At 41.6% G+C, this 22,570-nt stretch overlaps 1 protein-coding gene across 3 annotated transcripts in view; it reads left to right on the top strand.

Annotated features, from left to right (window-relative positions):
- TRIM66 (tripartite motif containing 66) overlaps positions 1-20,681 on the top strand; it is a 106,295-nt gene extending 85,614 nt beyond the window's left edge. For all 3 annotated transcript variants that reach the window (XM_074272571.1, XM_074272572.1, XM_074272573.1), the window contains 11 exons: positions 7,530-7,799; positions 8,066-8,291; positions 8,635-8,718; positions 9,228-9,288; positions 9,960-10,125; positions 13,989-14,293; positions 16,156-16,288; positions 16,946-17,020; positions 17,428-17,580; positions 17,962-18,183; positions 18,488-20,681. In XM_074272571.1, the coding sequence (XP_074128672.1) occupies positions 7,530-7,799; positions 8,066-8,291; positions 8,635-8,718; positions 9,228-9,288; positions 9,960-10,125; positions 13,989-14,293; positions 16,156-16,288; positions 16,946-17,020; positions 17,428-17,580; positions 17,962-18,183; positions 18,488-18,547 (1,755 nt within the window). In that variant the 3' untranslated portion in view covers positions 18,548-20,681. The remainder of the gene's footprint in view (positions 1-7,529; positions 7,800-8,065; positions 8,292-8,634; positions 8,719-9,227; positions 9,289-9,959; positions 10,126-13,988; positions 14,294-16,155; positions 16,289-16,945; positions 17,021-17,427; positions 17,581-17,961; positions 18,184-18,487) is intronic.
- The last annotated feature ends 1,889 nt before the right edge of the window (positions 20,682-22,570 follow it).

The following is a 22,570-nucleotide window of genomic DNA, read 5'->3' as shown; positions in this document are numbered from 1 at the left end:
TTACAAAGCTAATTGTAAAGCTATGTCTATGCCCTGTATTCTTTTACAAAATTTGAAAACAGTTTTCCTTGATTGAACTATAAGGGACAATGCTATTGACTGAGTAAATATTGGTTGTGCCTCTCATGGCACCCATGATAGTTGTCAGCTCTCTGGGACACCCAACATGCAAGAATGAACTGAGGAAGAGTAATGCCTGAGGAAGTGCTACAGATAATGACGTTGATGGCTAGCTGGCAAATGCAGTAGGAAATTTGAATACCATATTATCCAATTCAAGGCAAGAAAAAAAGAAACATGGAAAGGAAATCTGAATAACAAAAGTATATCAGAAAGTCTACTCCCTTAATTAGCAATTGAAAATATAAATACAAATGTAATGTTATATGAATCACCTCAGCTGAAAGAAAAAAATATAAACATTTTAAAGGCTTAAGAAGTAAAAAAAAAATTAGAAGCAAGAGAAACCCTTAGAGAATTAATCAATAATCAGCAAGCATTTATTAAATGCCTACTGTAGACTAGATTCTGAGGATACAAATACAAACAATAAAACTGTTCCTTACTCATAATAAATTTGTATTCTAATGGGAGAGGCAACAAGTATATTCCAAATATTTAAATCATAAATCTAAAGTTAATAAACACAAATAGTATTTATAATAAAGTAATTAAAATTTATAATAAAACAACACAATTTTCATAGTTAAATTATAAAAGATAATAAATTTTATATTTTAAAATATTTGTAATTTTATAATAAATATTTTATATTTTAAAATGAAATAAAATTTATAATAAAGTAATAAAGTATAATAAAGTAAAATACTATTATAATTTGTAATAAAATTTATCATGAAGTTAAAAACAAGATAGTATGGGAGAGAGAGCATTAGCAGTTAGGGGGATCAGGAGAGAGTCATCATGCAGAGAAAGTGCCTAAGTTGCATCTTAAAAGAAAAAGCGGAGTTGGAGATGAGAAGTAAGGGTACAGTCAGAGCAAAGGCAGAGATGGGAAGTGGAGAGTCATGTGTGAGGAGCAGAATCTCAAACAGAAGGAAGAGAAAGAGTAATAGCCAATGAAACTGGCTAGGTTGTATAGGGCTTAAAAAGTTAAACAGCAGCTTATATTTTATTCTTGGGTAATAGGAAGCCACTGGAGTTGATTTAATAAGGAAAGATGTGTTTGTAAGTAATTGTCTATTTTGGCAGCAGTGAGTAGGATGGCATTGAGAGGTGAGAACCTGGACATAGGGAGACTGCAGTAGTCTAAGTAAGAAGTGACAAGGGCCCGAATTAAGAGAGATGTTATGTTAAAGGTAGAAACAGCAAGCATTTACTGACAGATGATTTGATAAGAGGAATGAAGGAGAGAATGAAGAATAATTCTAAGTTACTAGAAGGATGAATAGGGATATTGGGAAGATTTCTGGACATCTAAAATGGACACAAGAAATCTGACCACAATAAAAATGCAAGTTAATTCAAATGTGAAACAGAAGGCTTTTACACCTTTAATGAATGACAGATGGTTTTGTTGATGGACATGACTGAAATTCTAGCCTCTCAGTAAAACTAGAAGGTGTCAGGAGCAAATAAGACCCATAATTAGTGACTCAAAGGCTTCACAGGGGTACATGAATTATTAGCAAAAAGCTTTACCAGCTTCTTCTCATACATAAGCCTGATTCCACATTTTAATAGAAGGCAACATGTATTTACTACCAAAAGATGACTGGGTGGCCAAATATAAGCCAATTTCTTGATGATGTGTACTTTCCACGAAACAATTCATAACTTACATTAGTAAAACTTTACAAATAGAAGAAAATAATATTGTCTGAGGTGAAAAAAGTTCCAGGATTATAAAAATCAACATTTCAGTATTTATTGACTAAGCAGATTGTTCAACATGCAATAATAGTTATATAGTCTTTGATGAATATAACAAAGTCTTTGACTCAGTTTCAAATTCAAGGCTTATTTTTATACCATAAATATCTACAATAAATCCAAGTATCGTGAGAATACTAGAGTATTTGATACCAATATGGCAGACACTTTTTTAAAAATCCAAAATCATATCACCAATACAAAGTCAAAAACAATTAATAGGCTAAATGGTATTTTTTCAGGTGACGGTTTAAACCCACTAAGGTTTGGTTTAGCCTCAATTCCATGATAATTTTTCATAGATAAACTAAGTATCACTTATAAATTAAAGAAGCTATATCACGTATAGACACTATTAAACAAAACATTAATCACTTGATGTACATAGGTCACATCAAGCATTATATGGCTTCAGAACATCATTTGGATTTGATAAATGTACAATTCTTATTATACATCAAGAAAAATTTAGAACCCAAATCCAGAGGTCCCATTGAATCAATGAATAAAAGCAATAAGTACAGATACTTCCTCCTGGGAACACATATTGAACATAAAGATATTAAAGAAAAGGATATGGATAATTATGTTTAATCAACATTCTGAAATCAAAGTTGAATGAGAAGAAAAATGTTAAAGTAATTAATACTATAAATAACAATCTTAACACATCTTAATCTTTAAAAACTATTAAATGGCCCTAATAGATTTAGGAGGCATCTTAACAGAAATCTGTACAGTATTAATAAAGCATAAGATTTATTACCTAGAGGCAGCTATGGAGAAATTAACATTCCTCTCCAAAAAGGAGGAAGAGGACCGATAGATATTCCTGGATCAAATGATAAACAGATAAAAAAATCTACAGTAATACTTTTGAAGCAAGTAGGCATCACTGAATAATAGTAAAACAAATTTAAAAAATTATTAGTAAGGGAAACATAACTGAATTTGTCAAATATAACCAAAAGTAGTTCACTTCTGGTAACTATGGAAAGTCCAAGACCCGAGAATATACTCAAAATGTTTTCCATAGGCATCTTCCATATAAATTCATTTGTCACCCGCTGCTCTGTCTGTTTTCATCTCCATTATTTTCTTTATCATGATACCTCAGTGGGTACTCTCTAGCACATCACCCTTTCCTTAGCTTCATTTTGTATATTGTCTTCCCCCACTTAGACCATCATCAGAAGTCATAGATTTATCTTTAAAGAGTCCAGACTTAGTTATTAATGTATATCATTCAAATAAACAGTAGAAACAGTGCAACATATCAGTTTAAGTTGTAAAAATTTAGCTCTTATTTTAGTAAGATATGATCTAGTGGCTGGAATTATACATTAGATACTTTCATGGGCTGATAGATGTCAAATTCTCATAGTATCAGTACAAACTTCAAAATATTCTGAAGAAATTTAAGAAACTTTACTAAAACAAGATCATTATCATAATCAATCGATTTACTAACAAGTACTTATTGAACATTTATTATGTGCTAAGCACTGGGAATGCTAAGAGAAAAGCAAAAGTTCCCAACATTAAGAAACTAATGGAGGAGACACATACATATTTACATAATAACATATTCACATAATAACACAAAATGAATATGATGGTTTGGGGAGAGAGGAATCTGGCATCTGGATAGTTCAGGAAGGGTGGCAGGCAGAGAGAGTGATACTTGATCTTAGTCTTAATGAAAACCAGGCATTCCAAGAGGGTAGGTGTGAAGGGAACACATTCTAGGCATATAAGGTAGCTAGTACAAAGGCATGGAGATGGGAGTTTTTGTGTGGAACAGTGAGTAGGCCATTATGTCTGTATTATAGAGATTGAGTAATTGGCTAATATGTAAGAAGACTAGAAAAGTAGGAAAAGGCCAGGTTGTAAAGGAATTGAAATGTCAGAGTTTATTATTAATTATTACTATTATTAAATATTATATTTAATTCCAGAAGCAATAGGGAACGAGTAGAGTTTATTGGGCATGTTTTAGAAATATCACCGTGGCTGATGTGTGAAAGATGGATTGAAGTAAATAGAAGCATGAATCAAAGAGACCATACAGGAAACTTTTATAGTATTCCAAGTGAGAGGTGATAAGAACCAGGTGATGACTGTGTGAGTGGAGAGGTAGCGATAGATGTGAGAAATAATTTGAGATAAAAATGACAAGGTAATTAGAGATTGATTGGATATGTGGAGTTAGTGGGAATGAGGAGTTGAGGATGAAACCTGAATTGCAAAACTTGTTGCTTGGAAGGATGGTGAGAGTAGTAAAGAAATTCAGAAGATAGATAGGTTGGAGGGGGTAGGGATAGAGGAGTAGTTCTTTTTTGAACACATTGAATTTGAGATATACATTAATTATATTATATCTAGGAGTCAAGTTCATAGAAATGGTAACTGAACCATGAGAGCAGATGAAGTCATCAACAGGGAGAATATAAAGAGAAAAGAGAAAAGATCTTAGTTCAGATCTTTGAGATATACCAAAGTGAGCATGACATAGATGACAATAATAAAGGAGTCTGAGAAGGAATGATCAAACTGATAAAAACTGTTCAGTCATTTGTCCAACTCCTTTGGATCCCATTTGGGGTTTTCTTGGCAAAGATACTGGAGCAGTTTTCCTTCTCCATCTCATTTTACAAATGAGGAAACTGAGGCAAATAGAGCAAAGTGATTTGCCTAGGAAGTGTCTGAGACCTGATTTGAACTCCAGTCCTGATACTCTATCCACTGTGCTAACTAGCTGCCCATTAAAAGAATTAATATAATGAAATTAGATCATAAAAATTGGTATCGGATCCAACTTAGCCTGATTGTAAGACTTCCTCCAGTCTTAATCATCGGCCTATGAATAGAATCAAAGGAGAATCAAAGTAGGTGTAATAAATCAGAGGGGTTAGCAAAGTAGGAGTGAAAGTTAGAGGACTGTGTAAAGTTGTATGGTTCATTAAGGGGTAGATATTGGGAAGGGAGGAGGGTATCAAGGGAAGGGTAGAGAGATTGTAGGTCATGATAAGGAAAAAGAACAAATTTGGGAGGAGTAAACCACAGAAAGAGAGAGAATGATAGGAGATTATGATCAGATAAAGGAAGTACAGAATTCTCAGTCATGGAAATGAAGCATCTGTGGGTGATGGCAGATCAATTGCATGACCATCTTTATGACGTGGAAGAACTTCTGCTTGCCAAAGCTGAGCAGACTGAGAACTGGGAGGTTAGGGTATCTGAGGGAACATCAATATGCATAGGGCATAAATAAATAATAAATGAAGAAAGAAAGAATAAAAGGGCATAATTTTGGGTGGAGAGAATACTGAAAACTAGGTATAAAACAAATCAAAAAAGAACAGTGAATGTTTGGGAGCTTGGTAAATAATAGCCAGCAATGGAGGTTAAGGTGCAGGTCAGTGACTCAAGGGAGTATGAGAAAAGGTACAATCAGTGTATCAGAAATGAAAACTTGGGATGTCATGTTATCAAGGAGGAGCTAAGTCCCCATGAGAGCCAGAAGCTAGAAGGAGCACGAGAGGTTTTACAGAGAAGTTTTACAATCGTAGAACTAAGTATTGCAGAAAACATGGTGGAAGGGATCGGCTGATGGAGTGAGACATTGGAGGAGGGGATCAGACCAGGGGCACTGAGGTGTGAGGCAGGCAGCTGGAGTTGGGGAAGAAGCCTCAGGAGGCTGGTGCTCAGTAGCTTTGGAATGGGGAGAGTAAGAAAGGGTGAGATTATTAAAGGGTGAGAGTTATCAGGAGATAGAAAGCACTTCTTTAATGAAGACAAGTGAGTAGCATATCCTCTGTTTGGGTTACAAACCAGAGCATTACTACAATTGCCCAGACATAACATTGATCTATAAAATCTTTACAATATTATTAATAGATGTTGCCATCTGAAATATGCATTATCTCCCAGCTCCCTGCAATTGTGGTAATACTCTTGTTTGTTAATTATAAAAACATCTAAATAAATCTGGAAATAGTAAATTATTTATCTTTGAAGCATATTATTTATTTAGGCTGCATAGATTCCCAGATTCTCTTGCAGTAACTCTGATTAGAGCCCCTGCTAAAGATTGGGAACTCACCAACTACAAGATGAGTATATGATCGCAGGCAGAGATCTAGAAGGTACTTTAGAGTTCATCTAGTTTAAGCCATCATTTTCCATGTGGAAACTGAGGTCTGAAGAAGATTGGCCTGGAATTTGACCTAGGGTTTGCTGCCAAAGCCGGCCCTTTTGACTGTTCCATGCTGTCCCATTACCTCCACCATTTTGAATAGATTCTCAAAGATATCTGGACAAGAATTCCACAGGATTAAAAGGTATAGATGGTTGTCATCTGCACCAGCAGAAGAAATGCCCATGAAAGGGAGGTCACAAATCCTCCAGAGTAGCCATAGAACATCCAGTTATGTCAGACATGTGGACAAAAGCCACATGATGGAGAGTGAAAAAGGAGGGGGTAAAGAAAGCAAGGAAGATAAAGAAATGTGTGTGTTTCTGTATGTATACGTGTGTATGTTTCCTTATTGCCAAGGAGGATGGATAATCATATCTTCATTAGTGGAGAGAGTGTGATAAGAAGCCTGGAGTTCTAATTCTAGCTCAGACACTTAATACCAATGTGAGCTTGGACAAGCCCCTTCTTACCTCTGCTTCTCAACTTCCTCATAAAGAAACATTCTTTCTTTTATCAGTGATGAGAATGCTGGACTGGGATTCAGAAGAATAAAATTCAGATTCAAGCTGATGTATGAGATGTGTGATCTTGGGCTTCATAGGATCATGGACTAAAAGGGCCCTCAGAGACCATCTGCCCCATCTCCTCCCTCTCATGTTAAACATGAAGAAACTAAAGTTCAGGGAATGAATGAAAAAGTATATATTAAGGGTTAATTATATGGCAGGCACTGTGCTAAGGACTGAGAAGCCAAATATAAGACAAAATAACCCCTGGATTCAAGAAGTTTATATTCTAATAGGGAAATATAACACATGTAAGGGAATAGGATTGGTATTTTGGTTTGGGAAGTGACAGAGATGGAAAGTGAAGTGCCTACCTGATGCATCCTTTTCAGGAGTGGCAGTGTTGACTTGGTTTATTATCCCTAGAGCAAGAAGTCTAAAGTAGAGTTGGGTAGAAAAGTATATATATATTCACTCTTTATTATCCCTAGAGCAAGAAGAAGTCTAAAGTAGAGTTGGGTAGAAGAGTATATATATTCCTGCTATCGGGACTACATATATATATATATATATATGTCTTATATATATATATATATATATACCATCTTTATGACGTGGAAGAACTTCTGCTTGCCGAAGCTGAGCAGACTGAGAAGTGGGAGATTAGGGTATCTGAGGGAACATCAATATGCATAGGGCATAAATAAATAATAAATAAACAAACAAACAAATAAATAAATGAATAAAAATAAAAGGACATAATTTCGGGTGGAGAGAATACTGAAAACTAGGTATAAAACAAATGGGAATGGGTGAGTATACTCACACTCCTTCCCAGGACTTTTGTGAGGGTGAGTTTTGCAGCTGTAAATCCATATGAACTTTTAGTATTCTTTTGGAAGCCGATTCAGATTTTATCTCTTTCCCAGCGCTCAGCCTCAGTGAGTATAATGGGATTCTCCAACACGCTGGAAATGGAACTGTCATCCTCAAGAACAGGGAGGTCAATGGAGCCCCAGATCCAGAGTGTGAGCAGCCTGACCCCTAGCTCCTGCTCCCACAGCATAGGCCCTACCTCCGACACACAGCCAGAAACAGCGCCCAGTTATGCTCCAGCAGTCACCTGGGTCCTGCACCCTGGGGAAGGGGCCAGCCACTTGTCTTTGGGAGATGTTCTCTTGGGTAATGCGCCCTGCAAGGTGAGTCTCTCTGATGTGTGGGCATGGGGGTGGGGAACCCATAGAAATGCTATGCCTCGGTCTCCCCATTTGTTAAGTGTACGGATTGAACTGATAATATGTGAAGGCCTTTCTGATTCTATCACTTTGTACATCCATAATTCCTATTCTGTCTCTTTTGCCATGTTGGTCATCCCTCAAGATTTGTTCTAGCCCCAGGCATAGTGGTGAAAGGCCCACTAATGGTATATTTTCCTTCTCTTTCTCTTTTCTTTCCTTTTTTTAAGATGGAAAATGAGGATTCCAGGCCTATTAATGATTCTCTGGGACACAACACAGCAGCTGCCTGCCCAGATGCTCAAGAAGAATTAGTTCTTCCTTTACAAAAAATCCTGGAGGAACCGATTAATCTCTCAGTGAAGAAACCCCTGCTTCTTACCTCTCCCTCAGTGCCAGCTGTCAGTGCCTCTCCCCTGCCATCCACAACTGCAAAGCCTCTTTGGCACACAGAAGGTACAACAGGAGGCCCCTTCCATTCCAGGCCCCTGCAGAGCCCCATTGGGCAGGTTCTCTCCTCCCTGTTGCTCACAGTGTGACTGGGTCCTTTAGGAAAACACATCAGAGGGAGGAAGATTGGCAGAGGTTTTAAGTGATGATCATTCATATTTTTATAATGACTTACGGGGCCAAAGTCTTTATTTGACCCAATACTTGTAAATGAACCTGTGAAATGGGAATGTCCACATTCTACAGAGGAAACTGAGACTCAGGCAATGATTTGCTTAAAATCAGACAGCTGCTGGGAAAGAATGCAGGTGCTCGGTGCGCTTACCTTTATGCTACTTTGTCTCTCTAGAAAGGAGGGGCCAAGTCACTGCTGCATTAAAATGTGTGGAGAGACCCAAGGCTGGCTCCAGTGGAACACTGAATGGAGACTATAGTAGGTAGAAAAAACCTTGGTCAGTTCCCTTATTATCCCTTGCTGCCATTACAAAGGAAGAGATGAATCATCAGGCTTGTCCTGAGAAGGATGTTTTCACACTCATTTGACTAACTTCAGGCCTTCCATCTGGGCCTATTATCATAGCTCCTTTCACACTGAGCTCTGATCGCCTGATGGGTTTACTTAGAATGTGCCTGGAGAGGCTGGAGACTCACTTAGTGTTTATACTCAGTCTGAGGAGGCTTTTTTGGGGCCCTCTCCAGGAGAGACATTTGGATATTTCAGCCCCTCCAGCTTTTGAACACCCGTTTTCTGGTTACTGGGGGGCCTTCCACTACTTTGTAGTATTTGAAGACATGCCAGCTATTTTCAGCCTTTCCTCACCTTCTTTGGGGACACTGTGAAGTGTGGAGGGGTCTTTTAGGGGCCACGAACTCCAGGGGATAGGTGTGCAGTAGACATGTAGTTGGGTTATTACAGATGGACTTTCCCCTTCTCTGTCTTAGACTGTGGCAGTTCTGAACAGGAACCATTTGAGACAGACACGAAGGAGAATCCAAATATCAGGTAACAAATAGTCTCTCCTTTCAGCACATGAAGGAAGTGTCATTTGTGTATTTCTCTAAGAGAAAAGGTTTGCCCTTTTGCTGCTGATCCCAAATGATTTAGATAATGATGCAGCTATCAAATGTCTGACCCTCCCCATCCCTCATCAATCTTTGCCCCAGAAGACACAGAGACTCTCTTTATGGCTTTGGCATTTTCAATAATCTTTAGAACTGCAAAGTTCAATGCTGATGATGCTAAAAAGACCTTCTTACATGAAGATTTCTGACTCCTTAGCCAGACAAAATGGGCAGAGGCCATGGGTAGCTCATGATGAAGCCTCTTGTTGCAGCAGAAGCTTGCCTTTCAGTTTTATTATTCAAAGAACCTTTCTGAGTGACATTGTTTAACTCTTTGAGAGTTGAATTGGAATCTCTTGAGGCTGACAGGATCAGGTTAAAGGCAGGAGGACTTTGAGGACTCAAACTTTTAGTATCTTTTTATTACTCAAGGGGACTGGGAGAATTCAGTAATGTTCAACAGCCCAAGGAATTAATTGAAACTCATATCTCTGATGCTCAGGCCACTTCTATGGAGATCTGTCCTTGAGGGAGAGAGAGAGAGACAACTCACAGGGATGGGGAAATTCTGGAGGCTCTTACCCAACCCTCATAATATTTCGTTGACTTTAGGACCTACCCCAAAGAGCTGAAGATTCCCTACGTGCGTCTGGAGCGCCTCAAGATCTGTTCAGCAGCTTCGGGCGAGTTGCCTGTGTTTAAACTGCAGAGAGAGCAAGATGGAACCCTCCTGCTGGCCATTGAATGTGGGGCGAAATCATCTAACATGTCCATCAAGGTACCTCCAAGCCAAAGTCATACCTATCCAGAGACATTGCCAGCACATGAATGGATGGAGAGCTCATTATCATTCATTGTGGAGCCTGACATGTCATCATTGAGGTTACATTCCTTTGGACTGAGCATTGCCCTCGCCTTGTAGCCTGTAAAAAAAAAAAAAATCTCAATTCTCTGATGAGGGGTGATATATTAGACTCTAGCACCTTAATTAGTCAATCAGCTGGAATTTATTTATCACCAGGGAGGAGTCTCATGAGACTTGAGCTTGGACATTAGGGGAGAGGGGCAAAAATAATCCCTCAATGACTCTCTCAGCTGCTCCTACCTTGTGATATCACTTTACTTTGGCTTATCCAGGGCCCAGTCAACTCATGGCATCTTCTAGGTTCTTGCTGCTACTATTTCCCCTAGTTTTCCTTCTACACAGAATTTCTGCAGTAGGAAGACCCTAGGATTTCCTCCTCTCTTCCATTTTTTCTGCTTCTCATTAATAATCTATCAGCCATTTCAGTTTTAAAAAGGGGATTTTCTACCATGTAGTTCCTAAGGAAGAACATGAAGGGGCTTTTTATGTAACAAAATTTTTAAGGCTTAATTCTGTTATTATGTATTAACAATTCAATCCAAATCAATTTGATGTTCTGCATTCATTCTAAACCCCTCACTTTCACCTTTTGGAATCAGCTTCCTTCAAGGTTCAGTTCAGGCCCCGCCACTTCCATGAGCCCTCTATTGATCCCCCAGATAGTAGTGCCTCCCCATCCTTATCCTTACTTTGTAGTTAACTGTTTATACTTATATGTGTATATGTTGTTTCTCTGAGAGAGTGCAACTCCTGGGTTTCAGTTTTTTCCTTCGTGTCTCTTGTACCCAGCACGATAGTCACTTAATAATTGATGGTAGCTTGATGATTTAAAAAAAAACTTATTAAGCAAGAAAATAGAGAGAAAGAAATTAAATGTTCAGGGCAATTGAGAAAGGAGAGATAATGTAGAACATATATGAAAGTCAGAAAATATAAAGTATATACAAAGGAAAAAGTAATGTCAAGTACTGATTACTGAAGGAAACTCTGGATATAGTGGAAGTGATGAAGAAGTATATTCTTGGTGTGAGACTGACCATGATGTAAAGACAAAAATACAGAGGCAGATGGACTGCCATGTTTGTAAGTCAGTTTGGCTGGAATGGAGAATGTGCAGTTATTTCCTAGATTACTAGGAAATAAGGCTGGAAAATTTGGTGGTAGCCAAATTGTGGAGGTCATGCCAGGTCAAGAAGTGTGTATTTTATTTAGGGATCTATTATGCAACATTAAGGATTTTTTAGTTAGGGGGAGGGATATGGTCAGATCCATATTTTAAGAATACCATTTTGGCATTGCTGAAGAGAGGAAAATAGAGAGGAAATACTGGACATGGAGAGAAATCCAGAAGTTATTGTCCAAGCAAGAGGTAATTCAGTTCTGAGCTAGATTATAGTCAATTTGAGTGGCAAGAAGTGGGTGGGGCAAGAGATGTTGTGGAGATAAGATTGGCAAGACTTAGCAAGACAAGATTGAAGAGGAAGGTTGAGGGAAAGCTAAGAATAACTCCAATGTTATGAAGTTGGTTGCTTGGAAGAAAGATGGTGTCATCAGGGAACTTTGGAGGAAGGAAGAGTTTGGGGAGTTCTGCCGTGAGTTTCATTTTAGACATGTTAAATTTGAAATGCCTATGGGACATTAAGGTAGTGATATGCATTAGGCAGGTGGCAATTTAGTACTTGAGTTTAGAAGAGAAATTAGAGCTGGAAATGTATATTTTGGAGCCATCTGCAGAAAGCGTAATTGAACCCAAGGGAATTGATGAAAACACCAAAGGAGAGAATCCAAAAAGAAAAGAAAAGAGAGCCCAGGACAAGTCTTGGAGAATTCCCACATTTGGTGAGTGGAAGGAGGATATCCATCCATGTGGCAAAGAGACTGAAAAGGGCTGAGTGTAAGAGCCCTGCCCCCCTTTTTTCTGCCCTTCTCCTGCCAAGTCGTTTAAATTGTGTCTGACCCTTTGTGATGCCATTGAGGGTTTTCTTGGCAAAGATACTGAAGTGGTTTGCCACTTACCATTTCTTTCTCTAAATCATTTTACAGAAAACTGAGGCAACAGGGTGAAGGTAGATCCTTGATATTGATCTGGTTACTTTGTATCTGGTTAGCAATCCTATCTTGTTCTCACTCTTCTGAATCTTTTCCATATAATGGTCAAAACCTTGGGCCTAGAAGTGGTCAAGTAAGATGATCAAGAAGGACATTTGCTTCAGGTAGACTAGCCAGAGGAAAGGTCAAAAGTGGTTTAAAAAAAGTGATTTTCAAGTCACCAGAGGCTGGGGATTTCTAAGGGGTAAAAATGCCTGAAGTATGGAGAGAGACCAGTCCTGAATGATCCGATTGCTGCTTCTACCATAACTGTGGGTCCTGTGGCCAGGCCCACACTGTAGGCCTCTATGTTATTTCCTTCCAAGAACTCAGTTCTTCCATTCCAGTCTAGACTTTTATTCAGAACTGTGTCCTGCTGTGGTCTCCGCTTCCCTTGCATTTACAACCAGGCTGAACTGGGGGACTTGTCCTTGGATGTGGAATCTCGTTGCCATCTTTGTTTTTCTGCCTGGCCTGTGGTATCTGAAGTAAAGCACAGGATGGGAAAGAGAAGAGGAAAGGTTATGATGTCAGATTTGGAGTCATTTTGTTCGCCCATTGTCCGAAGCTTGATTTACACATACTATATCCCCAGTGTTCAGCCTTCCCTTGAAGGATCAGGATGGCCAAGTGTTCAGAAGATCAGCTAATCAAAAGTCCTAGATTTAAACTGTGATTCTGTGGCTTACTACCTATATATATGGCTTTAGATATATCTCTTCTCTGGTCTATGTTATCCTTCCCTAGGAAAGAAGGGGCTTGGACTAAATGACCTCTAAGACTTCTCTTGACTCTCAACCCTATGAGCCTCTAGTGAAAGGGAGTCCATAACTCACTCTTCCATTTTTAATGCCTCTACTATATTATTTCTGATTCCAGATTGCAAAGATAACATATTTTTGACATTCTTAAAAATCCTTAAACACATTCTTAATCCTTAACACATTCTCATCATCTTACTGCTTCCTCCTACTCCCAAACAAATAATAGGGAAGAGCTTTTCATCAGATCTCCTATCTCTAAAAGGGAGGACCTAACACATCATGCTATGGTGACTTTGGTGTTGCATCTTGTGGAAAAAGGAGAGGTGAAAGGTCCTGGAGATCTTCTGGTCTGACTTTACAATTTCATGCTCAATTCCTGGCTTGCTAATTTCTTTACTGTGATTGTACTTCTCAGATTCTGGGAACTCTGGGTTGCCTTAAGTAGTCAGGTTCAGGGCTCCTTCCGTGGTCCAGTGACTAAGAATGCTTTTGATCTTGCCTTGGGCCATGCAGTGAGCAGTATCCCGCAGTGTATGATGAAGCCTTGAGGCCCCATGAAATACCAGAATGAGTTCATGTGCAGGAGGGCTATGGGAAGAATGACCAGTAGCAGAGTGAGATGACGTGGAGCGCTCTGCTCCAGTCTTCTCACCCCTTCCTTATCTTTTGAAGAGCTTAGATTGAAAAGTAGGTGTCAGAAATCAGTCAGTGCTCTTCCCACCAGCCAGGCTTCCCAGGGAATGTGGATCCATTCAATGACTCTCTTGGTGGATTCATATGTGTCACTGTCTCTGTTGCTGACCCCTCTCAGCCTGTTCTATCATGTGTAAGGTCACCCCTGCCTGTGATCCTCCCGCAGAGCTCCAAGGAGAAGTGCACTAGAGACCAAGTTACTAAGACTTTGCTCTTCTTTTCTCTCCAAAGATCAACCAGGAGAGTTTGCCAGATGCTCTGAAGCCGACCACTGACAATGGAGGAGAGAGAAATGTCTCTGTAGGCTTCCCCGCTGGACAGAAAGTGCCATTGTTTGGAACCCCTTCTCCTGGGGAGCAAAGAAGCCACTGTAATCCCGGAGCCAAGAAGTCTCCCTCGGTTCCCAATACAGACCCCATTGAGAATGAAGACTTCTGTGCTGTGTGTCTGAATGGAGGGGAGCTGCTTTGTTGTGACCACTGCCCCAAGGTGTACCACCTCTCCTGCCATGTTCCTGCCCTGCTCAGCTTCCCCGGGTAAGGAGAGACGGGGCCTTACCACCATGCCCATGAAAATCCTTGTGAGGTCTCTGTCCTGCCAGAGAGGGTAGAAGGGCTGGCAATCATGGACTGTTTAGGCTCTTTCTACACTTTCCATTCTGAGAATGTTGTCCCCTTAATCCAGCCGTCTTCTGAGCTCCTCTATTATTGTTGTAGGCCCCACTATCCTCACAGTTCTCCGGTGTCATCCTTGACTCCTCATTCTCACAGTTGCCAGATCTTGTTCCTATTTCCACAGTTTTTCTTGAATGTTTCCCCCTTGTTTCTCCTTGCAGAGTCAACACCCTCCTTCTGGACTTCATGCCCAGATTAGAAGGGCTTCCTCAGTGGTTTCAATCTCTCCCATTTCCAACCCATCCCACCTATAGTTGCCAAAATGATTTTCCTAAAACAAAGCTCTTACCGTGTCACCTCCTCCTTATTGGCCTCTGGTGGCTCCCTATTGCCTCAAATTTAGATTCTTCTGGTTGGCATTTAAAAGTCCTTCCCAGCCTGGCTCCATCCTGCTGTTCCAAGCTTCTTACCCACCTTCCATGTTCTCTTGAGTCTTCCCTCTTGAAAAACTCAGGTCTGTTCAAAATGGTACTCTCTCTCTCTCATACATCTATGCTCCTTGAGGAGCATGGCTTTTTTATTTCCATGACCCCAAACACAGGGTCTGACACATAGTTGTTTAATAAACCCTTGCTTAATTGATTTGTAACCAGAATGTAGCCCTGTGAAGTATATAGGAGCAGACTTCAATCCACATTTAGTAGGGGCTGAGCACAGGTGATAGACAAAAATGAAATAGTCAAGGAACTGACATTCTGTTGGGGAGAGAGGGAGAAGAAATGCAATGTATACAGAGAAGCAGATGCAAAATATATGCAGTTATGCAAATCATTTTTGAGAAGGAGTTCTAATTGAGGACATCAGAAAGGCCTCATTCTGGAGGCCCTATTTTTGATAAGTTGTGCTTTGAAGGAAGCTCCAGGTGGAGCTGAGAATGGAACACATTGCAGCTGCACCCACGTGTGGAAGCTGGAGAGAAAAGTCCCATAAAGTAGGGCTTCTTAAACTTGTTCCACTCCTGACTCCTTTTCACCTGAGAAATTTTTTATGAGTCTATGATTCTAATCATAAGTATGCAATTTACTGATTCATTTATTGATAATTATAAAGAAATTTATTTTAAAACAAGTCTTTGGTCTATAGTTTTGCCATTTATTGAAAGGATGAAAGCAAATATGCATGCGAATGCTTGTTTTTACATTAAGAATTAAATCTTGGTTAGAATAATTGATATCTTTTTAGTATTGCCAAAATTTTCATGATTCCCCATATTCAGTTATGCAGTCCCATATGAGGTTGTGACCCACAGTTTAAGAAAGTGCTGTAAAGAATGAACTTGCAAGACAGTCTGTGAAGGGGAATATTCCAGGCTTTACTTTTGCACCTCTTGTCAGTGCATTCTGTCTTCAAGTGATCATATACAGCCCCACCTATTTATGTCTTCTGCCTTGTCTCTTCAGTTGAATGCAAACTCCAATTTTTTCCTAGCTCACTGCTTTGCTCCCAGTAAATGCTTAACAAATGCTTGTCAGCTTAGATTATTGAAATATTATGTAAAAATGGAAGAATAGGTGGGAGCAATGCTGATTTGCTTTCAAATAAGAGATCTTCCCCAGAACTGGATGATTTTTAGAAAGCATTGTCTCTTACTACAAGAGTTCTTTCTTCTCTATGTCTAAATATTTCTGCAAACATACATGAGTTCTATAGCAACCTTCTGCATTTGTACAAGTCCACGCTAGTGATCAATAAAGTCAGCACTGATATTGTTACTTGTACTGCAGGGGTGAGTGGGTATGCACTCTGTGCCGGAGCCTAACAAAGCCAGAGGTGGAATATGATTGTGACAATACTCGATATGGCCATGCAGGTCTTGGAGGACGAGTACTTCCTGGCCTGAGTGAATATGACCAGAAGGTGAGTGCAGATGTTTCTGAGGACCTCTGACAAAGAAGTTGGGCTTCCATGGCCTGGGATGGCACATATAGTACTTCAGGAGAAGTTTCCTTATCCTGAATTGGGTTACCAATTATACTTACTGGAAGATTTTAGAAGGGAGATGATACCTTCTCAGTGTTTTTTTTTTGTTTGTTTGTTTTTTAATTTTTTTTTTTTTAATCTTTATTTTTTTTTTTTTGGTTGAAGCTGTTAATGGTTCCCATAGTCAACCACTAGGGGCTGGTTTCCTTTCTTTTATTTTTATTCCAAACTTAAGCAACACCAAATGTAGAGCAGAAAAAAGTATATAGTATACTGCACATCCTTTTTATGGACAGCTTGCATTTCAAATCTCTAAGTTCAGCTTGCCTTCTTTCCCTTTGGAATACAGGCCTGGTTAATGGCATAGCTGGGTCAAAGGATGTGCACAGGTCTGTGACTTTGGGGTACTGTGCTGTTCTGACCAGACCCATTCACAGCCTTGCTAGGAGAACGTTAGTGTGCCTCTTAGGAAAATAAGTCACATGAGAGAAAAAAAGACTTAAACATGGGGAATCTCTAAGGTTCTTGCTTCACCTCTGGTTCCTCTCCCAGACTAACCAAAAATAGTATTTTTTTCAACTTTGCTTTTTATAGAAATGTGAAAAGCTGGTGTTGTCCCTGTGCTGCAGCAGCCTCAGTCTCCCTTTCCATGAGCCTGTGAGCCCTCTGGTAAGTCCTAGTCCTTCCCAGTGACTGCTGGCCCCCAGAGCACCTCCCATTCCCTGAGGATCACTGTGGTGGGATGAGATGTGACCTCTCCCTAGAGATCCTTCCCCCTCCCCCTGGTCAAGAAGGCTGCTGGCAGGAGGAGACTCTTGGTTCCCTTTTTCCTGAGAGGAATCACCTTAGGCTCGGGGAAGTGAGACGCTGACGCGTGGCCCTTGTTCTTTCAGGCAGCAGAGGAGAGCTCACAGATGTAGTCCATTTGTCCATCCTCTCATCCCTCGGCTTCACTTTCTGGCTGTCCCTCCTTTTGTCCCCTTTTCACCTGATTCTTCCACTCCTCCCTTCTTCTCTTTCCTCCTTATATTTTACTTTTTTTTTTTTTTTTTTTCCTGCCTCTTCTCTCCCTTCAGGCTCGGCATTATTATCAGATCATCAAGAGACCCATGGATTTATCAATTATCCGGAGAAAACTCCAAAAGAAGGACATCGCGCACTACTCGAGTCCGGAGGAGGTGGTGGCCGATGTCCGCCTCATGTTTTGGAACTGCGCAAAGTTCAATTATGTAAGTCCTCCCCTCCGTGCCTTCCCTCCTCCCTGGCTCCCGCTCTGGGCCCCGAGTCCAGGCTTCGGGCGAGCAGGGACAAGAAGCGGGAATCACAGCCCTAGTGGGGTCAGGGAACTTGGCCGTTCCCCAGTCCCGCCTCCTCGCGAGATGAGGAAACCTTGGAGGGGACCCGGTCTGTCCGAGTTCTGGTGGTCGGCGAAGCCTTCGGGGGCCAAAACCAGGGGGAGAGCACCTCGGCCCCTCGCTAGCTAGGGAGAGATCTTGAACGGTGACGTCAGAGAAACGGTCTGCTAGAACCCGGGCCAGACGGGACGGGGCTTTGGGGGCCTCCAGTCTCCGAGTGGCCTGAGGCCCGCGCGCCCTTGTCTCCCCGCGCAGCCGGACTCGGAGGTCGCCGAGGCAGGCCGCTGTCTGGAGGTCTACTTCGAGGGCTGGCTGAAGGAGATCTACCCGGAGAAACTGTTTGCCCGGCCCAGGCAGGAGGACTCGGACACGGAGGAGGCCGAGCACGAGCGGGGCGGCTCCAGGACTCCTCAGGGCTTCCCGTGGCCCGCCTACGGGCACGAATCCATGCAGCCCAAGAGGCGGCGGCGCCACACGGTGAGGGTGGGAGGTGGCGGCTGGGCCCGGGGGCTGCCGGAACATCGCGGGGGTGGGGGGCTGGGCCTGTAACTGACATAAACATGGTTGTTCTCAGCGCGGGTTGGGCCTGGGGAAGGGAGCGGAACCGGGACACAGGCCTTGGGTTTGGGGAGGCCCCCTCCTGCCGTTCCGAGCAGCCTTGGCCAACCTTTGATCGGCGCCCGGTTGTCCTCGGTGGGTTAACTTGGGTTTTAGGGAAGGCCCAGACTCCCTTCTGAGGAGCGCCGGCCCGTCCGGAGTCACTCTGATGCTTTCTTTCCAGGAGAGTGAGAGAGCCAAGAGGCTCTCCTTCCGTCTGGCCAGCGGCTTCCCCCAGGTGTGAGAAAGCGTGCTCCCCACTGGCCGCGGCCCAGAGTTCCGGCCCGGCCCAGTCCTCGCTATCCTGCAGGCCACGCCCTCTGGAGAGTTTGGATTCCGCGAGTGTCCAGAGCAGCTGCCCGGTGGCGTGGCAGTCAGAGCCGTGAAGCTGGGGGAAATCCTGCAGAGGGCTGCCCGCGCTGCTCTTAACTAGCAGAGAGTCTCCTGCCAGGCAGGAAGGGCGCTCTGATCCCTGGCCGCAGGTGCCTTCTGGAGCACATTGGACCTCCAGCTCCTTCTGCTGTACTTATGTGTGGATGGAGTCGGGAGAGGAGGACTGACTGTTAGTACCTGGCTCACCTCTTGGCCCCGACACAGGGGCAGAGAGAGCCACCGGAAACTGTTCCTCTTGTTGAGGATATTGAGGCGCCCGTCACTGGCAGTTGTGGAGCCCTCAGAGGGAACACTGGAAACCTTTGGTCTAAAACTCCACGTGTGGACAAGATAGTCTCCTTGCCCTGTGCATCTCACACACCTTCCTCACCATAAGCAGGTGGGGAGGAGGGAAGGAGGAGGAGGAGGAAAGTCTGTTTCTTTATAATTCTTTCCTGATAGCACTCAGGTGTACCTAACCCCTTTTTCTTCCGGTAATCGTGTCCATGGTGTGTGGCTTCGTTAGGGCCGTTTAACACAAATATTTAAACTCTCCCTTTGGAGGGATTACAGACATCCACATGTTCTAGCCTGTTCTCTGCCCCTCAATACTGATAAGCGATTCTCTCTAGTAAGCTCCTTTTCTTGACTTCCAAGGTGCCTCCCGGAAGGTGGTGTGATCTGCTGGAGAGCATGACCATGTTTTTTGGGGTTGCTTTTGGGATCAGTGTCTCCTGAGCCTGGGATGCTCAGGCCCCTCTGCTTGTCAGTGGAGATGGAAGCATTTGAGGGAGAGGCTGGGAAGGGTCCTTCAGCCAACCTCCTGGGCCAGGGCAGGGGCTGCAGTGACGCCTTTTTTCTTGTCACCATCATGAAGAACACATTTGGAAGGAGCCCTCACTGGAACATTTAAAGAGGGGACTCTAAATCTGTCCAGGAAAGAGAAAACCTCCATTTTGTTTCCTTTCTGCTTTCCATTTGTGTCATAAAATCATGGAATTTTTGGACTAGAAGGGACCCTAGAGGATCATCTAACCCAACTTATTCTTAAACAGGAATATCTTCTATAGCATTTCCAACAAGTGGTGATCCAGCTTCTTTTTGAAGGCCTCCAGTAATGGAGAGCTCACCACGTCCAAATATGGCCCTTTCCACCATTGAAGAGCTCTGATTGTTTAGAACATTTTTTCCCCTGCTCAACTGAAATCTGACTATCTGTGACTTTCTCTTATATATCAAAGGATTTAGAGTGTGAAGGTACTTTGCAATCCTTTCACATTATAGATGAGGAAACTGAGACTTAGAGAAGGACAAACAGCTATTAAGTAGTGTAACCAGCACTTGAATCCAGGCCCTTGGACTCTAAATATTGGCTCTTTTTGCACCTCCCCACTGCTGTAACTACTGGTTTCTTAGCAGTGCCCACTGGGGCCTACCAAAATAAGTCTGGTGTCTCTTCTATATGGCAGCCCTTTAAATACTTAACAGAAAGCTATCATGTTAGCCTTTAATTTTCTCTTCTTCAGTCTAAGCATGCCCAGTTTTTAACTACTCATATGATTTTCTGGTTGACCTTGTTTAGTTATGGTTCAGTCTTTCCTAAAATGTGGTACCCAGAACTGAACACAGTACTCCAGGGCAAAGGATAGCAGGACCATCATCTCTCTTATTTTAGACACTGTGCTTCTGGTAATTCAGCTGAAGATTTCCTACTTCTTTCTGCCATGTCACACTGTGGATTTATATTGAGCTTGCAATCCATTAAAACCTCCAGGTCTTTATTATTATTTTTTTTTTATCTTTAAGATTTTAACTGTTTAATCCTACACTTATACAGTGGATTTTTTTGGTGCAAGTTTATGACTTTTACAATTAATCACTTTTAGATTTCCTTATTTCTTCAAAGAGTAGAAACTTTGGGGATACTAGTCCTTTCATTCAATAGGTTAACTGCTGCCCCCGTTTTCATGTTATTCACAACTCTCTGATAAACATGATAAGCATTACTACATGGTTATTTTTCATGGTTCTGTTGAAAAATGCTGACAAAAACAGGACAAAGGATAGAGTCCTGTGATGTTCCATTAGCAGTATCCCTCCAGGTTGACACCAACCCATTACTGATGGATTCTATGACTGTATTACTCAGAGTTGCGTCTCTTTGAACCTAGTCATTCAACCAATTCTGAATTTATCTATGTGAAACTGTCTTATTAGTGTCACTAAATGGGCCTTGTCTTGCCCATGCAATTATTCTGAGAAACTTTGGCAAATGTTTTGCTGAAGTTCAGGTATGTTATGTCCATGGGATTCTCCTTGAGTAATCCTGTCAGCAAAGGAAATGAAGTTAGTTTTTTGCACCTACTTCCTGATGAACCTAGGCTGCTTCTCTGGGATCGATTTCCTTTTCATTCAGTCAAAAGGATTCATTAAGTGTATTAGGCCCAGTTGCTCAAAGACAAATGAAAAACAGTTTGTGTCCTTAAGAAAATTACATTCTAATGGGGGAGATGGCCTGCAAATGTATATGTGTACTCTTCTATGTGTTATACACACATACATACACACAGAGGGAAGGGAAATGGCTTTTATATAGCACCTGCTAAGTGCCAAGCACTGTGCTAAGTGCTTTACAGATAATTATCATTTAATCTTCACAATAACCCTGGGAGGTGGGGTGCATTCTTATCTCCATTTTACAGTTAAGCCAGGCAAAGAGGATTAAGTGACTTGCCCAGAATCCCACAGCTAGATTTGAATTTAGGTTGTCCTGATTCCAGACCTAGTACTCTATTCACTGAACCACCTAGCTGCCTATGCACATGTACATGTAGGGCAGATAGCAGGTGATCTTGAAAGGGTTCACGCTAGGTGAACATGGGAGAGATTGTACTAACAGCTATGGTACTGCTTGAGCTCAGTCTTGAAGGAAACCAGGGATTTCTAGGGACTCCAAACCTTTTTAATTATTCTAGAAGTAAACTCATTGACCTCTAGCTTGTTTTTTCCCCCTTTATTTTTGAGATTGGGTTTCCTTATCTCTTCCAGGCTGGAAGTGCAGGGCCATTCATAAGCCCAGCACAATACTGACTGACACAGAAGTTTAACCTGCTCTGTTTTTATGACCTCAGTTGGTTCAGTCCTCCTCTGGCAGCCCGGTGTCCATCTGCTACTGGGACTTAGCATACTAGTGCCAAACTTAGTGTAGATGCCTGATTGGTTTGAGTCTTACTGCAGCTCAGAAGGTCAGAGACCAGATGATCCATCAATTTCAGGATCCCCAGCAGCAGGGGCTATGGGCAGCCCTACCATGCCTGGTCTGACCCATTATTTGAAAAATAAAACTCTCCTTTTTAAAAATCTGGATATTAGTTTTTTTCCTGTCCTGTAGCATCTTTCCCGTTTCTTACAGTTTTTCAAATATCACCAATACATTTCTTATTTCATCCAGGCTTGATGACTTAAACTCATTGATGACAGCCAGGTACTCTCATTATTTCTTCAGTAACCTTGGGTTTGAATTAACTGTCAATTATTTTTGTTCTATATTCCTTAGTATGAGGCTCATTTTCCTTATTAGAGAAAACAAGATAGGATTTAAGTAATTTTGTTTTCTGAGAAGTCCACATCAAGCCCAGCTGATAGATGTTTCTCCTCTAGCTCAGGAAGATTGTCACTTCATGCAGTGTTTGAAAAAAAAAAAGAAAAAAGAAAAAAGAAAATGATTTTGCCCCTGGTGATGCTGGAGGAGAAGTAGATCCAAGAGAACTTGGATTATTTTATTGTCTTTGGACCAAGAGATATAACTGGCCTTTTAACTAACTAGGGAATATTAGCTGGATTGTGGGGTGAGCATTCGTTTTCGAAATGGATCAAGAACAAAGAACTCAATACA

This window comes from Sminthopsis crassicaudata, chromosome 6 (assembly GCF_048593235.1).
Source record: "Sminthopsis crassicaudata isolate SCR6 chromosome 6, ASM4859323v1, whole genome shotgun sequence".
Classification (NCBI taxonomy): domain Eukaryota; kingdom Metazoa; phylum Chordata; class Mammalia; order Dasyuromorphia; family Dasyuridae; genus Sminthopsis; species Sminthopsis crassicaudata.
This window is presented reverse-complemented; position numbering and strand designations above follow the sequence as displayed.